This window comes from Sinocyclocheilus anshuiensis, unplaced genomic scaffold (assembly GCF_001515605.1).
Source record: "Sinocyclocheilus anshuiensis isolate Anshui unplaced genomic scaffold, SAMN03320099.WGS_v1.1 scaffold700, whole genome shotgun sequence".
NCBI classification, from domain to species: Eukaryota; Metazoa; Chordata; class Actinopteri; order Cypriniformes; family Cyprinidae; genus Sinocyclocheilus; species Sinocyclocheilus anshuiensis.
In genome coordinates, this window is record NW_015555756.1 from 967,196 (window position 1) to 986,822 (window position 19,627).

The following is a 19,627-nucleotide window of genomic DNA, read 5'->3' on the forward strand; positions in this document are numbered from 1 at the left end:
ATGACTCACTTAACAGTGACTTGCTGCCACCTACTTGCAGTTTTAATTTCACATTTAAGGTACCTTTTCATTTTTTAAAAATCATCAAAAAATCTGTTTTCAATGTTTTATGTTTAAAATATCAAAACATTATTTGTGCATTTGTAACTGCAGGTTAAATTATTCCATGTCCCTCAGAGCTGCATTAAACAGTGTGTAAATACATCTAAATGCCACTTCTAATGCCGTTTCTGTGTTTCCTCTGCATTGCAAAGATACATTTTTTTTATACTGATTTCATTTGCTTGGTAACAGCCCAAATGCAAGAATTTGACTCAAAAGATGGTGCACACTTTAAAAAAAAAAAATGGCTTAAAGATAAAAATGCCCATAAAACTTGTTGGAAATGATTAATTTCTATCACTGCTGTGAACTGACCACACAGAATATGAAGAATATCAAAAAAATTCAGGAGTCAGCTGTCCACGATAGTTCTTAAGATATCAACACAATAACACGCTCCCTACCCCGCTCATATGGTATTAATTTTATTTGTGCATGTCTTAAAATGGTCTTAAATTTGAGCTTAAAAATCCTGCAGAAACCCTGTTGTAACTACTCTAAGTTCGTCTGCCTTGGGAAAGCTAGCGTGTCTCCGACATAGTGATAACACTCGTTGCCTTCTCTAGTGCAGCTCAGCCAGGTCTCGTCCCATTCGTCGATATTTGTGATATCACAAATCCCGGAAAATATGCGTTGTAGTCCAAACGAGTCATTCATTGTAGTTTTTGAAAAATGATTTCTGTTAAATAAAATATCTCCTTTTGAAGTGGACTTTGAGCTTTGTAACTTTGCAGATCTTTTTTATGTTCAAACAGCAACATTACAGACTAACTAAAGTTGAAAAAGTACCTTTAATACCAGGTGGATGTTTTCTACATTGTTGCAATCATACAATTTATAACGTTATCATGCACAAGTATTGAGTTTCTTCACTGTCGTTTCTTTCATGCAGGTGTTGCATTGGATAAGAACGGCCTGATGTACTTTGTGGATGCTACCATGATACGAAAAGTGGATCAGAATGGCATTATCTCCACTCTGATAAAGACCAATGACCTGACTGCAGTCAGGCCCCTCAGCTGTGACTCCATCATGGATGTCAGCCAGGTTGTAATTACTTTTCTCAACTCTCTAGCCCTTGCACTCAGTTGAGAGTCTATCAAGAGAGGTTCAGGCTCCTAAAAGTAAATGAACAGTTGTTGAAATCTGTGCTAAAGTGCCTAGCTCAGATGCCCTATAATGTGTATAGATGTATTCCATCTTATTTGAATTTGTCTGCAGTGTGTGCAAGTTCAAATTAACTTCTTGAATATCACATACATACCCTGACCAATCTCAATGGATAGGAAAATCACTCAGCTTCATTTGTCATTTGTTTAGGTCATTTGTAATGCAGAAGCAATTAAATTTGTGTCCTTACATAGAAACAATCCATTAAAACTAACATTGTTAATTATCAAGGTTATTTTATAAGTCAGAGAGAGATCATTTGTTTACCAGAGTATATTATAAATTATTTTGAGCAAGTTTGATGGCACCCTATATAAATTAATATTGATAAAAAAAAAACACACACACATTTGATTGAGATTGTCATCGTTGATGTTTTAATGTAGAGGTTTTGACAATGTAAATATACAGTGAAAAGAACAGTAAAACTAAGGAAATAGGCTAACTGTTTAAGCTAAATAAATTTAACAAGTAACTCACTGAATACTATTTTTTTAACAATTTACAGGCCCCATGAAGCATAAAGATATACTGTCAAACACAGTTGTGTAAACACATTTCAGTCTGTTTATTTCAGTTTGCATGAAATGCGTTTTTCTTCCAAGTTTCATCCTTGCATCTTTGAGCTTGCGCTCGCCAATATTTGCTTGTGAGAGTGTCTCCTTGGGTATTAACGTTTGACAATGATAGTGACAAACAATGGAACTGTATTATCAATCAAGCAGCTGTCATCATTTGTCTATCGCTGTAATAAATTCATAGGCCTGCAGATTCGTTCCACTCGGAAGAATCTGTAACACATAATTTTTTTTTTTTTTAAATGCCAGTAGGAAATCTACTGTCAGAAATGGGAAATGCATTCAGTTTGAACAGAAGCAAGTATAAAACAGATCCCCTTTGGGGATCAAACGAACAGAAAGGGAGATATCAAAAGCAGAGGCAGGGAAATCCCACTGGGCAAAGCTGAATTTACACTCGAAGACCACAACTGCTCAGCATGCCCAATTATTGTCATTTTTTGTGTTAATGTACTCTTCACATTTAATGTTTCTTAACATCAGGTACGTCTGGAGTGGCCTACAGACCTGGCCATCAACCCTATGGACAACTCTCTGTATGTGCTGGAGAATAACGTCATCCTGCGTATCTCTGAGAACCACCAGGTCAGCATTATTGCAGGGCGGCCCATGCACTGTCAGGTCCCTGGCATTGATTACTCGCTCAGCAAACTAGCCATCCATTCTGCCTTGGAGAGCGCCACAGCCATCACCATCTCCCACACAGGTGTGCTCTATATTGCCGAAACCGACGAGAAGCGCATCAACCGCATACGGCAAGTTAGCACCAGCGGCGAGATCTCCCTGCTTGCTGGCGCTGCCTCTGAATGCGACTGCAAGAATGACGTCAACTGCAACTGTTTCTCAGGAGATGAGGGCTACGCTGCGGACGCCAGCCTCAATTGTCCTGCTTCGCTGGCCGTGTCACCAGATGGTACTCTGTACATCGCTGACCTGAACAATATCCGTGTACGTTCGGTCCGCAGTAACCGCCCTAACGCCACAGCAAGTGGACAGTATGAAGTGGGTTCATCTATGGAACAGGAGCTATATGTGTTTGGTCCAGACGGTCTTCATAGGCAAACAGTTAGCCTCATTACAGGCTTGGCCCTGTATAACTTTACCTATGGGCTGGATGGAGAGTTGGCAGCAGTTACCGATGCCTCTAACAATACACTTCGGGTGAGGAGGGAGGCGTCTGGCTCTATCAGGCTTGTGCTGTTGCCAGAGAACCAGGTGGTAACGCTGGGAATGGACCCAGCCGGCAGCCTACGTTCAGTGTCCGCCCTCAGCCAGGAAGTGGCACAGCTCAGTTATTACACTAACACAGAACTTTTAGCCTCCAAGTCAGATGAGACCGGATGGACAAACTTTTACAAGTGAGTATGAAATGTGCAGTGTGACGATAGAACTTTGAGACAAAGGCAAATCTGGAAATCTTAAAGAGCAGGTCATATGGTATTTTAAAGTGTCCTAATATTGTGTTGGAGTCCCCCACAACAGGTTTATGCAAGGTCAGAAAAACATTGTAATTTTCTCAGAATATACATTTAATATTAGTCATTTGCCAATGATTTCTAAACGGTTCGTTCCGAGCAAGTTCCGAGCAACCCATCCCCATAAGCCTATTCTGCTCTGATTGGTCAGCTGGCCAAGCCTGCTGTGATTGGCACAGAGAGGAGTCCTTGAGCAAGTTAGCGAGTGCTACCATTGACAAAGCACCTTTGCATAAAACAATAATATAGTGCTCCAATCCGTTCTTATAATAATGACATAAAATACAAAAACACTTATGCAAGCGAATCGTGCCCACAGCTAAAGTTTAGCTGCTAAACTGTGAACTCTTAAAACAATAATGGTGGATACGTTAGCTGAGTGCTAACGTGACTAACTGATGAAACAATACAGTTTGTAAACCAAAATATGTCTACTGTAATGTTTGAAGAACGACAGACAAAAGACGCTCTGTCTTCACTTTTAATCAGAACGCAGAACAGCTGTATCACAGGCGCACCAGCCTACCTAACTCGTTCGTCTCTCGTATAGCCGTATAACCGTATAACTGCCGGTGCAGCAAATAAACAGCAATTTCACAATGATTATTAAGTCTGTGTGCTATACTGCATCCTTTATTATTAAACGAAGTAATTAGAACAACATCAGTCTACATTAATCGACACATTCTTAGGAAATAGTGGGTTCACAGCGAATTGTCAGAACTACTTCAGTAAGACCTTACGTGCTTTACCTGGAAACCTAAAGCTGCACTAGGTATACATCACATATTAGCACACAAACTTGATATTTTGAGCACTCAACTGAAAATGTACACATAACGTATAAATCGTAATTACAGGTTGTGCTTCGGCGAGCTTGTTAGTCCAAATTAAGAAGATTAGAAGTCAACGAAGATAAAAGCCAAGATTAGAGAAGCAGTCCTTGGTAAAATGACATGCACACAACAAAAGGTTCGAATTGTATTTCTGTGGTATCCTTCAACACAGCGTCTTCTCGACATGATGTAAACACACTAACTAGTGGAAGTGTTTGTGGGCAGGTCAGACTCTGTTCGTATTTCGCGGGCAGGCGGGGATTATGCAAATGTGTTACCCAGTGACGTATACCGGTAACAGGCAAAAGATTTGAAAATATGACGGCTCGTTAAGGATATTCAGAATCGACTCTCTCTTTTGAGAGACAATATCTTTATTTATCATGCACTTTTTTGATTAACAACTTTGCAGATTGTTTTCATTTAAGGATAGCTACGTTTTAAACTGCAAAAGAGATATTTTTCAAAAACCCATATGACCTGCTCTTTAAGGAAATTAATTTAAAACACTCCAAAACACACACACACACACACACAAAAAAAATTAAAACTCAGTCACAAAATTTCAGGGGGAATTCGATGAGAATAACTTTCTTACGATAAGGGTAATAACTGCACTAGATCTCTAGACATGTGTTTGGTTATTATTTGATGAATAACTACTGCAATATGCAGGGAAATCTCTTTTTAATAAAATTCTGTTTACATCTGCTTTTCGTGGGTAGTAATAACACCATGTTTATTGGGCAATGTTAATAAAATAATCTATATTAAACCCAGTTTACATAAAATGTGGTTTGTTTGCACTGAAATTATTGATATTGACTTAATTTAAAATGACCTAGTGATATTTCAGCACATTTAGTACTTTGTTAAGCTGGATGGAGCATATAATGCAGGTTTTTGTGGTCAAATTTTGAGTGTAAAAGGTGCAACTGTTCAAAATTTGCCCCCAGTGTCTCATGGATGTTGTTATAGACAATGAATTTTGACTTCTTTCGTTTCTAAGCACTGTGTTTGTTTATCATCTGACTTGAATCCTCATCTAGTGTCAGAGCAGAGGATGTTTTCACAGCACCACTTTGGTCCTGCAGCCATCTAGTGTCTGTATGATAGAACTGCTCTAGACATTTAAATAGATGTACAGTTGTGGTTGTTTCAAACAGTGTTTTATTTTATATGTACAAACACACACGTATATATATATATATATATATATATATATATATATGTATTTGTAAACACACACACACTGAAGGTGCAACTGTTCAAAATTTGCCCCCAGTGTCTCATGGATGTTGTTATAGACAATGAATTTTGACTTCTTTCGTTTCTAAGCACTGTTTGTTTATCATCTGACTTGAATCCTCATCTAGTGTCAGAGCAGAGGATGTTTTCACAGCACCACTTTGGTCCTGCAGCCATCTAGTGTCTGTATGATAGAACTGCTCTAGACATTTAAATAGATGTACAGTTGTGGTTGTTTCAAACAGTGTTTTATTTTATATGTACAAACACACACGTATATATATATATATATATATATATATATATATATGTATTTGTAAACACGCACACACTGTGTATGTGTATAATTTGAGCTTTTTTCAATTACCAGTCGTTTTTGGCAACTGAAAAAGCTGAAATAAAATACAAATATTAGATGAAAAACTTAAAATTAAAAAACCGGCCTTGTTGCTTGTTGAAAAGTTGAAGTACTACAATCACTGTAATTAAACTGAAATTTAAAAAAAGGTATATAGGAAGATAAAAAACTAATAAAAATGACAAAACCACGTAACAAAATTACTAAAACTAAAAAAACTCAAATTAAAATAATTCAAATAAAAGCTCATTTAAAATATTACATATATTTTAATAATATATAAATATTACTAAAATAACACTGGTTTCAAACTATTTAAAACATCAAAAAAATATTATAAATTAATTCAAGAAATAATTGTGCAAAGACAGTGCTGGCTATTTATTGTATTCATATTAGTGAGATTTGTCTTGTGCGCCTTCTTCTCAGCTATGACAGTGAAGGTCGTCTAACCAACATTACATATCCCACTGGTGTGGTGACCAGTCTGCATCGTGAGATGGAGGAGACCATCAATATTGACATGGAGAGCTCAAACAGAGATGATGATATCACGGTCATCACTAATCTCTCGTCCGTAGAGGCGTCCTACACTGTGGTTCAAGGTACACACCCACAACACACAAAGAACGTATCTCAGTCCAGAGCTCATGCTGATGCCCCCCGTTTCCCCTCTAAACCACATCCATTAAGACCAAAACACACAGCAGGCAGGTAGATTGATGTTTCTCTTTACTACCCACAGGGAGGCCACATTGTTTGAATGTGCGGAGTCCAGCAGAGCAGAGAAATCATAATTTTACAATTTACCATAGGCTGCCTTTAGGGGTTCTTTCAGAAGGCAAAAGCTTGAAGGCATAAACTCTTCTCTTTATATCCAGTGGATTATGTATTGATGGATTTTCTCACGCAATTTACTTGTAACTTCCTGTAAAGAGTATGCTTTTGCTGTTTACTCAAGACAAATTACATGAAAACCAACCCTTTGGGTGCCTTCTGCTTGTTAGCAGTGTACCAAAATGCACTTGGATTTTTTTATGACTTTGAAATTGTACATGATTGTGTTTCCCAGGTACATTTCTGTGGAAAACAGCGTCTGATCCAATTATAGCTTGTAAATGGTACTGAAGATGTTTGTGCTGCTTTTAGCCAAAGCTAAATCTTCTTTATAACCAAAAACTGCATTATACACATCTGCCCCACAGTGCTGCGTTTCCCCTAATGCACAATAGACTGTCAGATCAGAACTAATGCTTCATACTAAATTAAATGAGGCTGGTTTTAGGGAACACTTCATATTAACTCGCCTTAATACAAACATACTTCACAGATAGATAATAGTTAGTGTACATAAATGCCATGAAACAATATTTATATATTTTCATAAGCATTTCACTACCGTTTAAAAGTTTGGTGTCAGTATGATTTTATCTGTTTGGACTTCTCTGGATTTTAGATGTTAGGATATATGATTTTGTTTTATTCTTTTTTTTTCTGTTTCACTTTAAAAACTTATTTGACCATTTAAAACCATTCAAATGTTTGTGGTCAGTTTTTTTTTTGAAGTAGAAAATAACACTTTTATTCCGCATGGATGCATTAATTTAAAAAATCTAAAGTTACAGTAAAGTCATTTATAATGTTACAAAACATTTTTTATTTATTTTTACTTTTTAAATTTAAAATCATCAAAGAACCCTGAAAAACAAACATTTTCACAAAAATATTAAACAGCAAAACATGTTTTAATGTTTATAATATGTAATGTTTCTTGGGCACCAAATCAGCAAATTAGAATGATTTCTGAAGGATCATGTGGCACTGAAAACTGGAGTAATGATACTAAAAAATTCAGCCTTGCATCACCAGAATAATTTACATTTTAAAATACTTTAAGATATAAACCATTTTTTTAAATTACTTTTTTTTTTTACTGTATTTTTGATCAAATAAATGCAGCCTTGATGAGTGTAAGAGACTTCTTTAAAAAAAAAAACCTTAACTAAACTTTTAAGCAGTAGTTTATATGTGTACATTCATAATGATATTTGAAATATTATATAATGTTTGCTTATAATGTACTATTTAAAAAATATAATCTGATTTTATAATTCTTTGCCGACCTATATTCTTTTTTGCCTTTTCACAGACCAAGTGAGGAATAGCTATCAGTTGTACCACAATGGCACGCTGCGAGTGTCCTATGCTAATGGAATGGGCATCAGCTTTCACACTGAACCACACATCATTGCAGGATCGGTGAGCCCGACCATCGGGAGACGCAACATCACTCTACCCACTGACAGCGGCCTCAACTCTATCGAATGGCGCATGAGAAAAGAGCTGACCAAGGGCAAGGTCACAGTGTTTGGCAGGAAGTTGCGCGTAAGCTTTTTTTTACCATTGAAGTTGTCAAGTAAAGTCAATTTTATTTGTATAGCACTTTTCACGCTACACATTGTTTCAAAGCAGCTTTACAGAAATTCAGAATGTTAATGTTTATAATATCTTAACTCATTTGGCAGTTTAGAGCTTGGCGATTGATTGGATAGTTTACATTCTGTGACAATATAAACAATCAATCACTTGAGATTTGCTAAGAAAACTGCAACATTTGATGTTTGAATTGATAGTTTAGAACTTCTAAAAATGTTAAATGTTTTCCCGCAGGTCCACAGCAGAAACCTTCTGTCCATTGACTATGACCGCAACACCAGAACAGAGAAGATCTACGATGACCACCGCAAGTTCACTCTGCGCATCATCTATGACGCCCAAGGCCGACCGGCCACCTGGCTCCCCAGCAGCAGCTTAGCCCTGGTCAATGTGTCTTATTCACCCACCAGCCGGTTGGTGGGCTTGCAGAGGGGCAGCATGAGCGAGAAAAGCGAGTTTGACACATTTGGACGGATCCTGTCCCGAACCTTTGTTGATGGAAAAGTTTGGAGCTTCAGCTACATGGACAAAGTGAGTTGACTCTTTTGAATCACAACAAAAGATTTGTTTTTCCTACACTGTTAATATACTAATTTTGTTCACCTTTTCATTGTTTTCTTTCTCTTTCACTCTGCAGTCCATGGTGTTGCTGCTCCAGCAGAGTCAGAAACAGTACGTCTTTGATTTTGACACAGCGGGCCGGCTCACGGCGGTCACTATGCCGAGCATGGCCAGACACACTATGGCCACCCACGTGTCTGTTGGTTACATTCGCAACACCTACAACCCCCCTGAGAGCAATGCCACCATTATCCACGACTTCAGCGAGGATGGGCGTCCACGCGCTGCATTCTACCTCGGAACGGGCCGGCGTGTGCTCTACAAGTACGGGAAGCTCGGAAAGCTCTCGGAGGTGCTGTATGACGCCACTGCCGTCACCTTTGGTTATGATGAAGCGACTGGAGTGCTTAAAATGGTCAACTTACAGAGCGGAGGCTTCTCTTGCACCATTCGCTATCGCAAACTCGGCCCCCTAGTGGACAAACAGATGTACCGCTTCTCAGAGGAAGGAATGGTCAATGCTCGTTTTGACTACACCTATCATGACAACAGCTTCAGGGTGGCCAGCATAAAGCCAGTAATAGGGGAAACCCCACTTCCTGTGGACCTGTACCGCTACGATGAGATTTCCGGTAAGGTCGAACACTTTGGCAAGTTTGGCATCATATACTACGATATCAACCAAATCATTACCACGGCAGTGATGACGCTCAGTAAGCATTTTGATGCACATGGTCGCATCAAGGAAGTGCAGTACGAGATCTTCCGCTCGTTGATGTATTGGATGACGGTGCAGTATGACAGTATGGGTCGCGTAATTAAACGTGAACTAAAGATCGGTCCATATGCCAATACCACACAGTACCGCTACGAATATGATGGTGACGGCCAGCTTGTTGGTGTCAAGGTTGATGACTGGTCTACTTGGCGCTACAGCTACGACCTAAATGGCAATCTCCATTTGCTGAACCCCGGTAACAGCGCCCGTCTGCTGCCACTACGCTACGATCTTCGAGACCGAATCACGCGGCTCGGCGATATGCAGTATCAGCTCGATGAGGATGGTATGCTTGCACAGAGGGGCTCGGACATCTTTGAGTACAACTCCAAAGGTCTTCTCGAGCGAGCCTACAGCCGCATAGCAGGAGGTTGGAGCGTCCGCTACCGCTACGATGGCTTGGGTCGCCGTGTCTCCCGTAGAACTAACGAAGGCGAGCATCAGCAGTACTTCTATGCTGACTTGAACTACCCCACTCGGGTCACCCATGTTTACAACCACTCGAGAGCTGAAATCACCTCCTTCTACTATGACCTGCAGGGTCATCTATTTGCTATGGAGGTCAGTGGTGGGGAGGAATACTACATTGCCTCTGACAACGTAGGCACTCCGCTGGCCATCTTCAGCAGCAATGGGCAGATGGTCAAGCAGATGCAGTACACGGCGTACGGAGAGATCTACCATGATTCCAACCTGGATTTCCAGCTCATATTGGGCTTTCATGGAGGGCTTTATGATCCTCTCACAAAGCTGGTGCACTTCGCCCAGAGAGACTACGACGTGCTGGCAGGAAGATGGATCGCACCTGATCATACATTGTGGCCGAAGATATGCAAAGAACCAGCTCCGTTCAACCTGTATATGTTTAAGAACAATAATCCACTCAGTGATATGATTGATGTGAAAAACTATGTGACAGGTGAGAGGGTGATCAAATGTTCTGCTTTGTATATATGGGCTGAGCTTAGTAGTTATGTTCCTGTATAAAGTATAAATGACTCACGTTGGTTCCTGTGACAGCTTGTGAAAGATTTTTTTCTCTGTTTTGTCTTGCAGATGTGAAGAGTTGGCTGGTTATGTTTGGCTTCCAGCTCAGCAACATCATTCCAGGGTTTCCAAGACACTCGCTTTATTTTGTTGACCCTCCTTATGAGATACTTGCCAGTCAGGACTCTGATAACGTTCAGGTCAGTTTGATTCGGCAATCATTTTTCAATTAAAATAGTTTGTCAACATTTGTTGAGCAAATGGCTTCACCATTTTACATTCAGTATTTTTACTGACCACATAATGTTTAGAATTATCAGATTATACTCCATGTATTTTTGGGTCAAATACGTTTTGGAGGATAAAATGTCAAAATTTGGTTGAAATAATGTTACATTGTCATTCCACAAAATTGCAATTAAATTAAACCGAAAACTTCTACATTGTTGGGGGGAAAACAACAGCAATTTAAAGCAGTATTACACTTATTGTTTTTATGCTTAAACCCTTTTTCGTCTTTGACCCTTTTATATATACTCTCAGTATTTATATTTTTTATTTTAAGTGTTTTTTTCTTTACAAAAAAAGTTATTATTCACAAAAATATTGTTTAAACAAATTTATGAAGACATTTTGCTAAATGTTTTTGTTAAAAATACGTTCACTACCATTCAAAACTTTTGGTTCAGTATAGTTCAAAACAGTAAGACTTTTTTTTTCAGCTATGAAGCATTAAACTGATAAAAAGTGAAAGTAATTTATAATGTTACAAAATACTTCAATTTCAAATAAATGCTGTTCAAGCTTTGAACTTGAACTACTCCTCAAAAAAAAAAGTATCATGGTTTACACAAAAATATTAAGCATGTGCAACTGTTATAAGAAGAAAAGTTTCTTGAGCACAAAATCTGCATATTAGAATGATTTCTGAAGCATCATGTGACACTGAAGTCTGGAGTAATAGCTTTGTTATCACAGGAATAAATTACATTTTAAAATAGATTAAAAAAGAAAAAAGTTATTTTAAATTGCAATTGTATTTCATAATATTACCATTTTACTGTATTTTTGATCAAATGCAGCTTTGGTGAACATACAAGACTTCCTTCAAAAACATTAAGTCTCAAAAACCTCAAACTTTTGAACAGTAGTGATTGTTTAAAAAAAAAAGTTATTTTTGCAATTTCAACAAAATCTCATTTATGTTAGCCAGCTAAATAACATTATCCTCCTGACAAATCTGTAGAATTTGCAACAACAATGTAGAATACATCACAGAAAACCAATTGTTTGTTTGTAAGGCAATAGAATGGACAAAAAAACTACAACAACAAATGTAACATTTTTAGTGTCTGCATAGTCAGCACGTCCCTGGTCTAAAGGGACAAAAGACTTTTCTGTCAAATTGTCTGAAATGCTTTCACGCATACTGTACCTTAGACAAATCAGACAATCTAGAATTGAAAGTGACCATATGTATCATATTACTGCTGAACCAATTTTATCAGGTGTCACTAACTGTTCACCCATTTTACAGCTGTTCACTGGAGTTCAGCATTCAGTGGACAGACACAACCAGGCCTTCATGGTTCTGGAGGGGAGGCGGCTCAACAAACAGCGGCGCACCAAGCGCGACAAGCCCGGTTACTGGTTTGGCACCAGCACACCCATCGTAGGCAAAGGCATGATGATCGCTATCAAAGATGGTCACGTATTAACAGACCTGTCCAGCTCAGCTAGCGAAGACAGTCGCAAAATATCACAGATCCTCAGCAACGCCATCTACCTGGATGGCACGCATTACACCATAGATGGACGAGACTGCCACTTCTTCGTGAAGCTTGGACTGGCGGACAGCGACCTGTTGGCCCTGGGTCTCAGCAGCGGCCATAAGACGCTGGAGAGTGGGATCAACGTGACGCTCAGTGGGCGATCCCGCCGGGGCGTCACTTTAGAAATCCACTCCGCCAAACTCACATACAGCGTCCGGTATGGGCTGTCAGCAGAGGTTCTGGAAAAGGAGCGGAGCCGCCTGCTGGAACAAGCCCACCAGAGGGCGCTGTCTGGAGCCTGGGTCAGGGAGCAACAGCAAGTGCGTGAAGGCAGGGAAGGAGGACGCGTGTGGGCTGAAAATGAGAAGCAACAACTGTTAGCCATGGGGAAGGTCGCGGGCTACGAGGGCTACTACGTGCTCCCGGTAGAGCAGTACCCTGAACTGGCGGACAGCAGCGCTAACATCCAGTTCCTCAAACAGAACGAGATGGGCAGGAGGTAACAGAGTTTAGCCGTCGCTGATGCCACACCATCTCCTACGGAGAGAAGCAACAGAGCGCTGCGGAGACGTTTCCAAAAAATGGGAGAAGCAACAGCCAGCAGCAAGAACACTATGACCCAATATTGGAAAAAAAGCACTTGTGAACAATGATTTTGTAGTTACCTTTTGACTTTATAGAAAGTGGTAAATATTTTTTTTGCCATTTTGGACTGGCTGTAAGTGGCGGACATTCATGTGATGGTAGTGTGATGGCTCACTGCTTTGGTTTTTCATGACTGCATATCAAACCATCACAGAAAATCACAATCAGTTCACCACACTCTCACGCCGCAGTGCTCACTAAAACAGCATCACTTGCTCCCATACGTGTTTGTGAAACTACACTGGAACATACTCAAAAGGAACGTAAACGTCTCGACACTTTCAGTCTCGTTCCTCATGAATTTTCTGGGTATACGTCGATGCAGTGTTCGGTATTAAGATTTTAATCGCGCCGTGTGAGGTTGAGTTTTCGGTTGGCCTTCGTTAGATGTGTTAATCATCAGCTCACACCATCTGTCCTCTTCTGTTCGCAATTATATGACAATCACAGGGCTGATACATTGATCAAAAAACTGTACATGAGCCAACCGTTTTGTATAATATGTAAGAGATTATTGATTGTCTTATTTTTTATTATTTTATTAATTTAAATTCAGCTTGGCAAGTGAAAACAGATGAAAGCGTAATATATATAGTTTTTTTTAAGTCTTTTAAAACTGTGAAACATATTACACATGTAAAATATTCTGATTGACTCGACAGTTTGGCTGTATCAAATCAAGAACATTTCTTCGAGGAAGTGGCTTCATCACTGCGTTGTGTGAAAATCCATTGCAAGACTCATCGCAGAGGTCGATTTCTTTGAATATTACGAAAGCTACAGCAGCCGTTGGCCATTTTTTCTTGGTGTAGAATCTCTTCTGAATGTGGTAAGTCAGTGTGGATATGAGCTTTAACTTGCAAAGTCACACTCGAGACATCTGTGGAAGGAGGTTCTTTGGAAATTCTATGAAAATAAAACATTTGGATTTGTACTTTTTGAATTTGAATTACTTCCTTTATAGCTGAGCAGAACGATTGTTTCATTATTCCCATAAATGAAATTTCATGAAAATATCTTAAGAGCAGTACACAGTAGACCAACCTCAATCAGAACGAGTTCTGTCTAAAAGAAAATGGTTATTGAAGTGTAGATGGTTCTATTTTTGTATTGGGAAAACCTTTTTTTATTTCTAAAGTATTATTTGGTCTGGATTTGTTTGTACTTATGACTTAAAAATCAGCCAACATGAATCTAAAAAAAGTTTCATGAAAACTGCATTCTGTCTAACAGATTCTTTTCAGTCTAAAAGTACAAGCATAATGCTCTACATTTAAGTCTATATAGTAATTTACTCAGACTCAGAGAGCAATGACTTGGCCTGTTATTTCCCTTATCTAGAATTGTAGTTAAAATGGAACTAGAAGTCAAAACCGTGATTGTCTGTAGCCAGTGAGGTGGAATGGCACTCAGTTGAGAACATCAGGAAGTGTTTTGTAAAGACGACAAGGACTGACATAAACAGAATTCTGACATTTTGAAAAAATTACTACTGTTGAATTGAAACAATATAGTAATTATTCATCGTTTTCCTGTTATTTCCATGATGTTTTAAGACTGAATGGCCAATGATTAGACCGGCTGTAGCTGTCATTGCTGACAGTGAGAAAATGGTGAACACAGCTTTGCTTTAAATAGCCTGTTGCAGTGCAGGTGTTACGTTTACACCCATGGGAACCACTTCCAGTGAAGTGATGCACACTGGTGTTGGGGGAAGGGATCACTCGAGAGTGTTGCACTTTTCTCTCGAGATTCTGCCAAGTACATGTTAAAAAACTCAAAACAAACAAGGGATGTCGTCAATTCGTAAATTCTGCTTACCAGGAACTTGATGCGTCTTGACATTTGGTCACCCTGTGTATTTCAACACACACCTCCATAAGCTAAAAAAAGTCTCCAGCAAAGCCATGAGGTCAACATATCTACAGGTTCTTTACAGGTTCTTTATTTATGAACATAAATACAACCACCTATCCTAGATTCCAATCAGTGATGATTTTTGTCACGCTTAAATGTTAGTAGACAAAGGTGTGCTATCTGTAGTATCTGAGGGGTGGAGGTGGAGCGCTTCAGTAGAAGACAATGAAAAGCCAGTAAAGTGTGATGAATGAAAAAAAAATTACTCATTAATAATGCATTTGCAGCTCAGCAAACAATTCCTAAAAGGATTCGCAGTCAATACTATCTCATTTAGCTACAATTTCACATTAACTTTCTAGCTGAAAATGCAGACAGAAAAAAAGCAGATAATAAATGAGCCAATAATAAGTTGAATGTTTTATACTTTGTGGCAAAGGTTCAGGTCTGTTCCCTCATATTGTGTTTAAAATGATGTGCAATTAAATGTTCAGAGTAGTATTTTTGCTTCACAGGGGCAAAGGAGATAAATGTTTTTTGTTAAATGTTACATTTTGTTTCCATTTGTAAAAAAGACACTTTTCAATATTTAAATATGGCCTCCTATCAGTTTAAAATGCTGAAACTATAAGTTGGTTATCTAAAAAAAAAACACTGTGGCTCTGTAGTGTTTTCATAACATTAGTTTTGTTTGAGCACCCAGACCATCTTGAACAGGCCACACTGACTCAACACAACACAACCAGAAATTTAGTTTGAAAATCATTATTATTTTTGGACATCCATTTGGTGTATGTTAGTAGTGCAGAAACAACACAGAAAGCACATTTTGAGTAAACAAAAGCCTTATTTCCATTATTTTATTTAACAGAAACAAACTTTTTCTGTGATTGACTCATATTAAGTCAGCTCAAACATTCAAGGCCATATTTGATTATCAAATCTGGTCTATAAACAAGCAAAATTTAAATGTTTGCATTCATTAATGAAGATGACATCCGTATTATTTTCAAAAGACAAATAAGAAAAACATTCGGTTTAATAAGCCTCTACAAATAAGATCGACGCAAGTAATCAGTCTCTCAGTGCATATCGTGCATCATTGAAGGAATAAAAAGTGGTGCTCCAAGCTGGACTACTGGAAATGGACTCTACAGCCAAAACATTACTCTATTTGTTTCTTAATTACTTTTTCAGTAGTCACACATAAATAAGGATCGAAACGTGGAGTGAAAGAACTTTACAAATAAAAGAGAGGCTCGTAGTGGCTTCCTTATTATTCTAGGTCAACATGTCCCAGAGACAGCAGCAACATAGAGCCGTCCAACATGCAGTTAGACATGCCTGCTCCCCAGAATCATCCCGCCTGCCCTGCTCCACAACATACACTGGAGAAAAAACACAGAGATGGAGAAAAACACTGCTCAGAATGGCAACAGTATGAACTTTGCAAGTAGATTATAAATTACATGTTTTTCAATTGGTCTCAGAAGGTCTCCACTGTATGTGAAAGTCCATTAGACATTTAATTTACACCTAATTAAAATCTAGCTGAACATCTAATTAACACGTAATTTAAAAACCAAGCAGGTCACAGAAGCTAAACAATTCAATTATGTAATTTAAACGACTAAAAACATACTGCAATCTTCGGACTTATGTCAACCTCCTATTAAACTCAATAAAATGAAGAACACCAAGAAAAATAATAATTTACATACTGTACAACTGAAATGATTACATGACTGTTGCAGAAACTATGAGCAACAAACATTTCCACTAACTGTGCAAGCTGTGTTTTGTGTAAATCTGTTGACCTCAACTGTTACAAATGAGGACATTTATGAGGAAGTTAAGAGCGAATCTAACCTGAATAATGTGCAAATGAAAATGTGTTCAATATGACAGGAAATCAAGGACCTTACCAGAGTTTTTAGGAGGCTCCCCGTATACTGGGCCACCATACTGTGGTTGTGGGTACCCCTGGTATCCTGGCTGGACCGGGTATGACCCAGGGGGTCCAGGAGGGTAGTTTGGGTAACCAGGGTTGGGCTGGTCAGTATTGACTGGATATCCTTGGTACGGCTGTGCAGGGTATCCCTGAGGAGGATATCCTTGAGGAGGGTACCCGGGAGCAGCGGGAGGGGGGTATCCTGGAGCGGTGGGGCCCGGCCCCGTGTAGGGGGGAGGCTGCTCGTAATTCATCTGCACTCTGCTGATGAGGGGACGACCTGGGAGAGAGCAATGAAGTTATACAACTTGTTTAAGACATGTGACATCAAGTTCACCTTTGGTTCTCTCATCATCTTAAACTTATAAAATGTATTACTCGGCAGTTAAGAGTTATTACAAAATCTTTTACATTTTTTTTAAAAGGAGGTTACAAAGTGCATTCATCCTTTTTTTGTTTGTTTTTAACAGTCTATGCATGCATCTAGCAGGGTTATTATTACAGTTCACTAAAACTAAAACCAAACTAGCATTTATATATACAGTAAAAACAGTGATATTGTAAAATATTACACTTAAGTAACTTTTCTATTTTAATATATTTTACAATGAAAAAAGTTGTGCTGCTTAATATCTTTGTATAAACTGTAAAATATTTTTAGGATGATAAATAGAAAGTTAAAAAACACCATTAATTTGAATTAGAAATTGTTTGTAACGTTATAAATATTAGGCTATATTATAAATATAAATGTCTTTACTGACACTTTTGATAAATGATATTGATGAATTTGTGTATCTACTTGCTGAAAAAATTCTCCAAAAAAAAAAAAAAAATCAAACATACCACAAACTTTTATACAGTAGTATATTTCATAAAAACATACATAGTACACAGTAAAAAGCATTTTTACTGTGCTTACTATGTGAGTGCCTAGATGTGGATTTTTTTGGGGGGGTATTTTGCAACGGGATCCACTTTTCAATTTTGATATTTTGTTCCCTCCCTGGAGCACCCTATAGTTTTGCCTGAGATTACCTGATGCACCCCTGGTCAAGATGTTTTGTTTGATAAATCGCATAGTATTCAAGAGATAAACATATGTATATAGATTAACCAGTAGACCTCAACTGCATATTTTAAAAATGCAATTAGGGCTATTAAGGAACAAAAGTACAGTCATATGAATATTTCAATCACATCATTTTAGGCATTGCATTTAGAGAAAAAAATACATTGACGATAAGAGGCAGTCTCTTTACTCCATTAAATATGATACACTGATCTAAATCAGTGGATGCATCACATTATGTTGAGTCATAATTTCTAAATATCACAGAGCACATGGGCCAAAAACACCTCTTTAAATGATCAGTGAATATCAAGCTTCATGAACAGGAATATTTGGTCAATGGAAATGGCATCAGCTCTGACAAATACACTTACAACAGCAATGAGTGAACTGATCTAGCTTGAAGTCAAACAGTGCTCTCTTGACTCAGTGATGGTAAATTATTAACTTAATGGCTCTTAATAGAACAAGCTGGCAATGCATTGCTCAAACAACACAGAGACAATACTGAATGAAATGATTAATACACACACAGCGAATCCACTTTAAACAGTTTGTTTCCCTAAAAACGATTGCTGTGAATCCGGACAATATACTGTCAGAAAATCATAATTCATTACTGTATGTTTAACTTCTGCTTTGAACCCCCATCCAATGTATAATTGAACAGGGACATATCCACTTAACATGTATTACACGTATTAAATTGTGTTTTAGAAGCCTCCAGGAAGAAGGCCATGGGCCCAATAAAAAAAGACTGATATTTTTATAAATCAAATCATTTCATGTGCACAAAGTTATTAAAAACATTTCACTAACTCACTCCGATAATTAAAGGGCAAATGACTAATTAAAATATCAGAAGGAGCAAAGTACACAATGATAACTAGCTAAACTAAGACACACCAACTGAAATGCGCTGACTCTGACAGAAGAATGATGAAAAGTCTCAAGTACATCTATTGTTTTTGACCTGTACATTAACAAGCCTCACTCTCTACGACACTGAATGCAGTATAGTGTTACAGAAACTGCAGTAATAATGAGAATCAGGCGACTGCTCTGGACCGGATTCATTCACAACAAGACGATTGTTCACCTGCTGCCAAACAAAGGTCAGGATCTCATGCGCCCACGCGAATAAATGTGCGACACATTATGAAAACAGCAGTTTACACTACAAACACAAAAACTTGAATAATCATGAAATACGTTATATCTTCCATGACTTATAATAATAGAACAGCATCATATCATCATGAAGAAAGACAAAAATACATTTAAGTTTGTGTACGCCATACTGTTTAGAAGAAAATGGAGGGGCGGTAAGACCCTGAAGATCAACCCTAACGTTACCATTCAGTAGCCTAGTCAATGTTTGACAGGATCAACAAACATATATATTCGCTATCTAAAAATACTAAATAATATATAGAAAGAAATAATTCATTAATTAGTTCATATATTTTCATAGAAAAGGCAGAGAAGTGTTCTTTTCCTTACCTTTGAAAGAAAAAACCCGAATTGCTCTGTTACTTCCTCTGTTGTATTTCAGTGTTTTGTTGTGTTATTATTTCGTCGCTGAAGTCGGCCGTAAACCGCTGAAGCTGCAACCACGAACAAAATAACGCTTCTCGATTCGGTCAGAACGGACTCGGTGATGTCACGTAGACAGCGGCGCGCGGACTCCCTCCCATTGGAAAGTTACTCCCGGTAATATCAGCTGACCGCTATACAGCAGCGCGTGCAGCGCAACCCAGTGACCCCGCCTCTTTGAGGACACGTCACCACCACACAAGTG

At 38.3% G+C, this 19,627-nt stretch overlaps 2 protein-coding genes across 7 annotated transcripts in view; one reads left to right on the plus strand and one right to left on the minus strand.

Moving 5' to 3' along the window:
• tenm2b (teneurin transmembrane protein 2b) overlaps positions 1 to 13,865 on the plus strand; it is a 269,320-nt gene extending 255,455 nt beyond the window's left edge. For all 5 annotated transcript variants that reach the window (XM_016467623.1, XM_016467628.1, XM_016467625.1 and 2 more), the window contains 8 exons: positions 995 to 1,149; positions 2,334 to 3,208; positions 6,197 to 6,372; positions 7,917 to 8,152; positions 8,438 to 8,734; positions 8,841 to 10,461; positions 10,599 to 10,729; positions 12,067 to 13,865. In XM_016467623.1, coding sequence (XP_016323109.1) covers positions 995 to 1,149; positions 2,334 to 3,208; positions 6,197 to 6,372; positions 7,917 to 8,152; positions 8,438 to 8,734; positions 8,841 to 10,461; positions 10,599 to 10,729; positions 12,067 to 12,804 — 4,229 coding nt within the window. In that variant the 3' untranslated portion in view covers positions 12,805 to 13,865. The remainder of the gene's footprint in view (positions 1 to 994; positions 1,150 to 2,333; positions 3,209 to 6,196; positions 6,373 to 7,916; positions 8,153 to 8,437; positions 8,735 to 8,840; positions 10,462 to 10,598; positions 10,730 to 12,066) is intronic.
• Positions 13,866 to 15,647: 1,782 nt separating this feature from the next.
• On the minus strand, positions 15,648 to 19,406 carry LOC107673827 (cysteine-rich and transmembrane domain-containing protein 1-like). Of its 2 annotated transcripts, none has more exons than XM_016467630.1 (3): positions 19,330 to 19,406; positions 16,729 to 17,034; positions 15,648 to 16,191 (listed from the first exon to the last, which is right to left on the minus strand). In XM_016467630.1, the coding sequence occupies exons 2-3, from the start codon at positions 17,006 to 17,008 to the stop codon at positions 16,085 to 16,087; spliced, it is 387 nt and encodes a 128-aa protein (XP_016323116.1). In that variant the 5' UTR covers positions 17,009 to 17,034; positions 19,330 to 19,406; the 3' UTR covers positions 15,648 to 16,084. The 2 variants fall into 2 exon arrangements, with proteins under 2 accessions (XP_016323116.1, XP_016323117.1); XM_016467631.1 differs by lacking the exon at positions 19,330 to 19,406 and adding an exon at positions 18,926 to 18,961.
• Positions 19,407 to 19,627: the final 221 nt, after the last annotated feature.

Coding starts and splice junctions, on each gene's coding strand:
- LOC107673827 (XM_016467630.1), bottom strand. CDS start 17,008: ATGAATTACGAGCAGCCTCCCCCCTACACGGGGCCGGGCCCCACCGCT. Junction 16,192..16,728: donor GGAGCCTCCTAAAAACTCTG/GTAAGGTCCTTG, acceptor TTTTTTCTCCAG/TGTATGTTGTGGAGCAGGGC.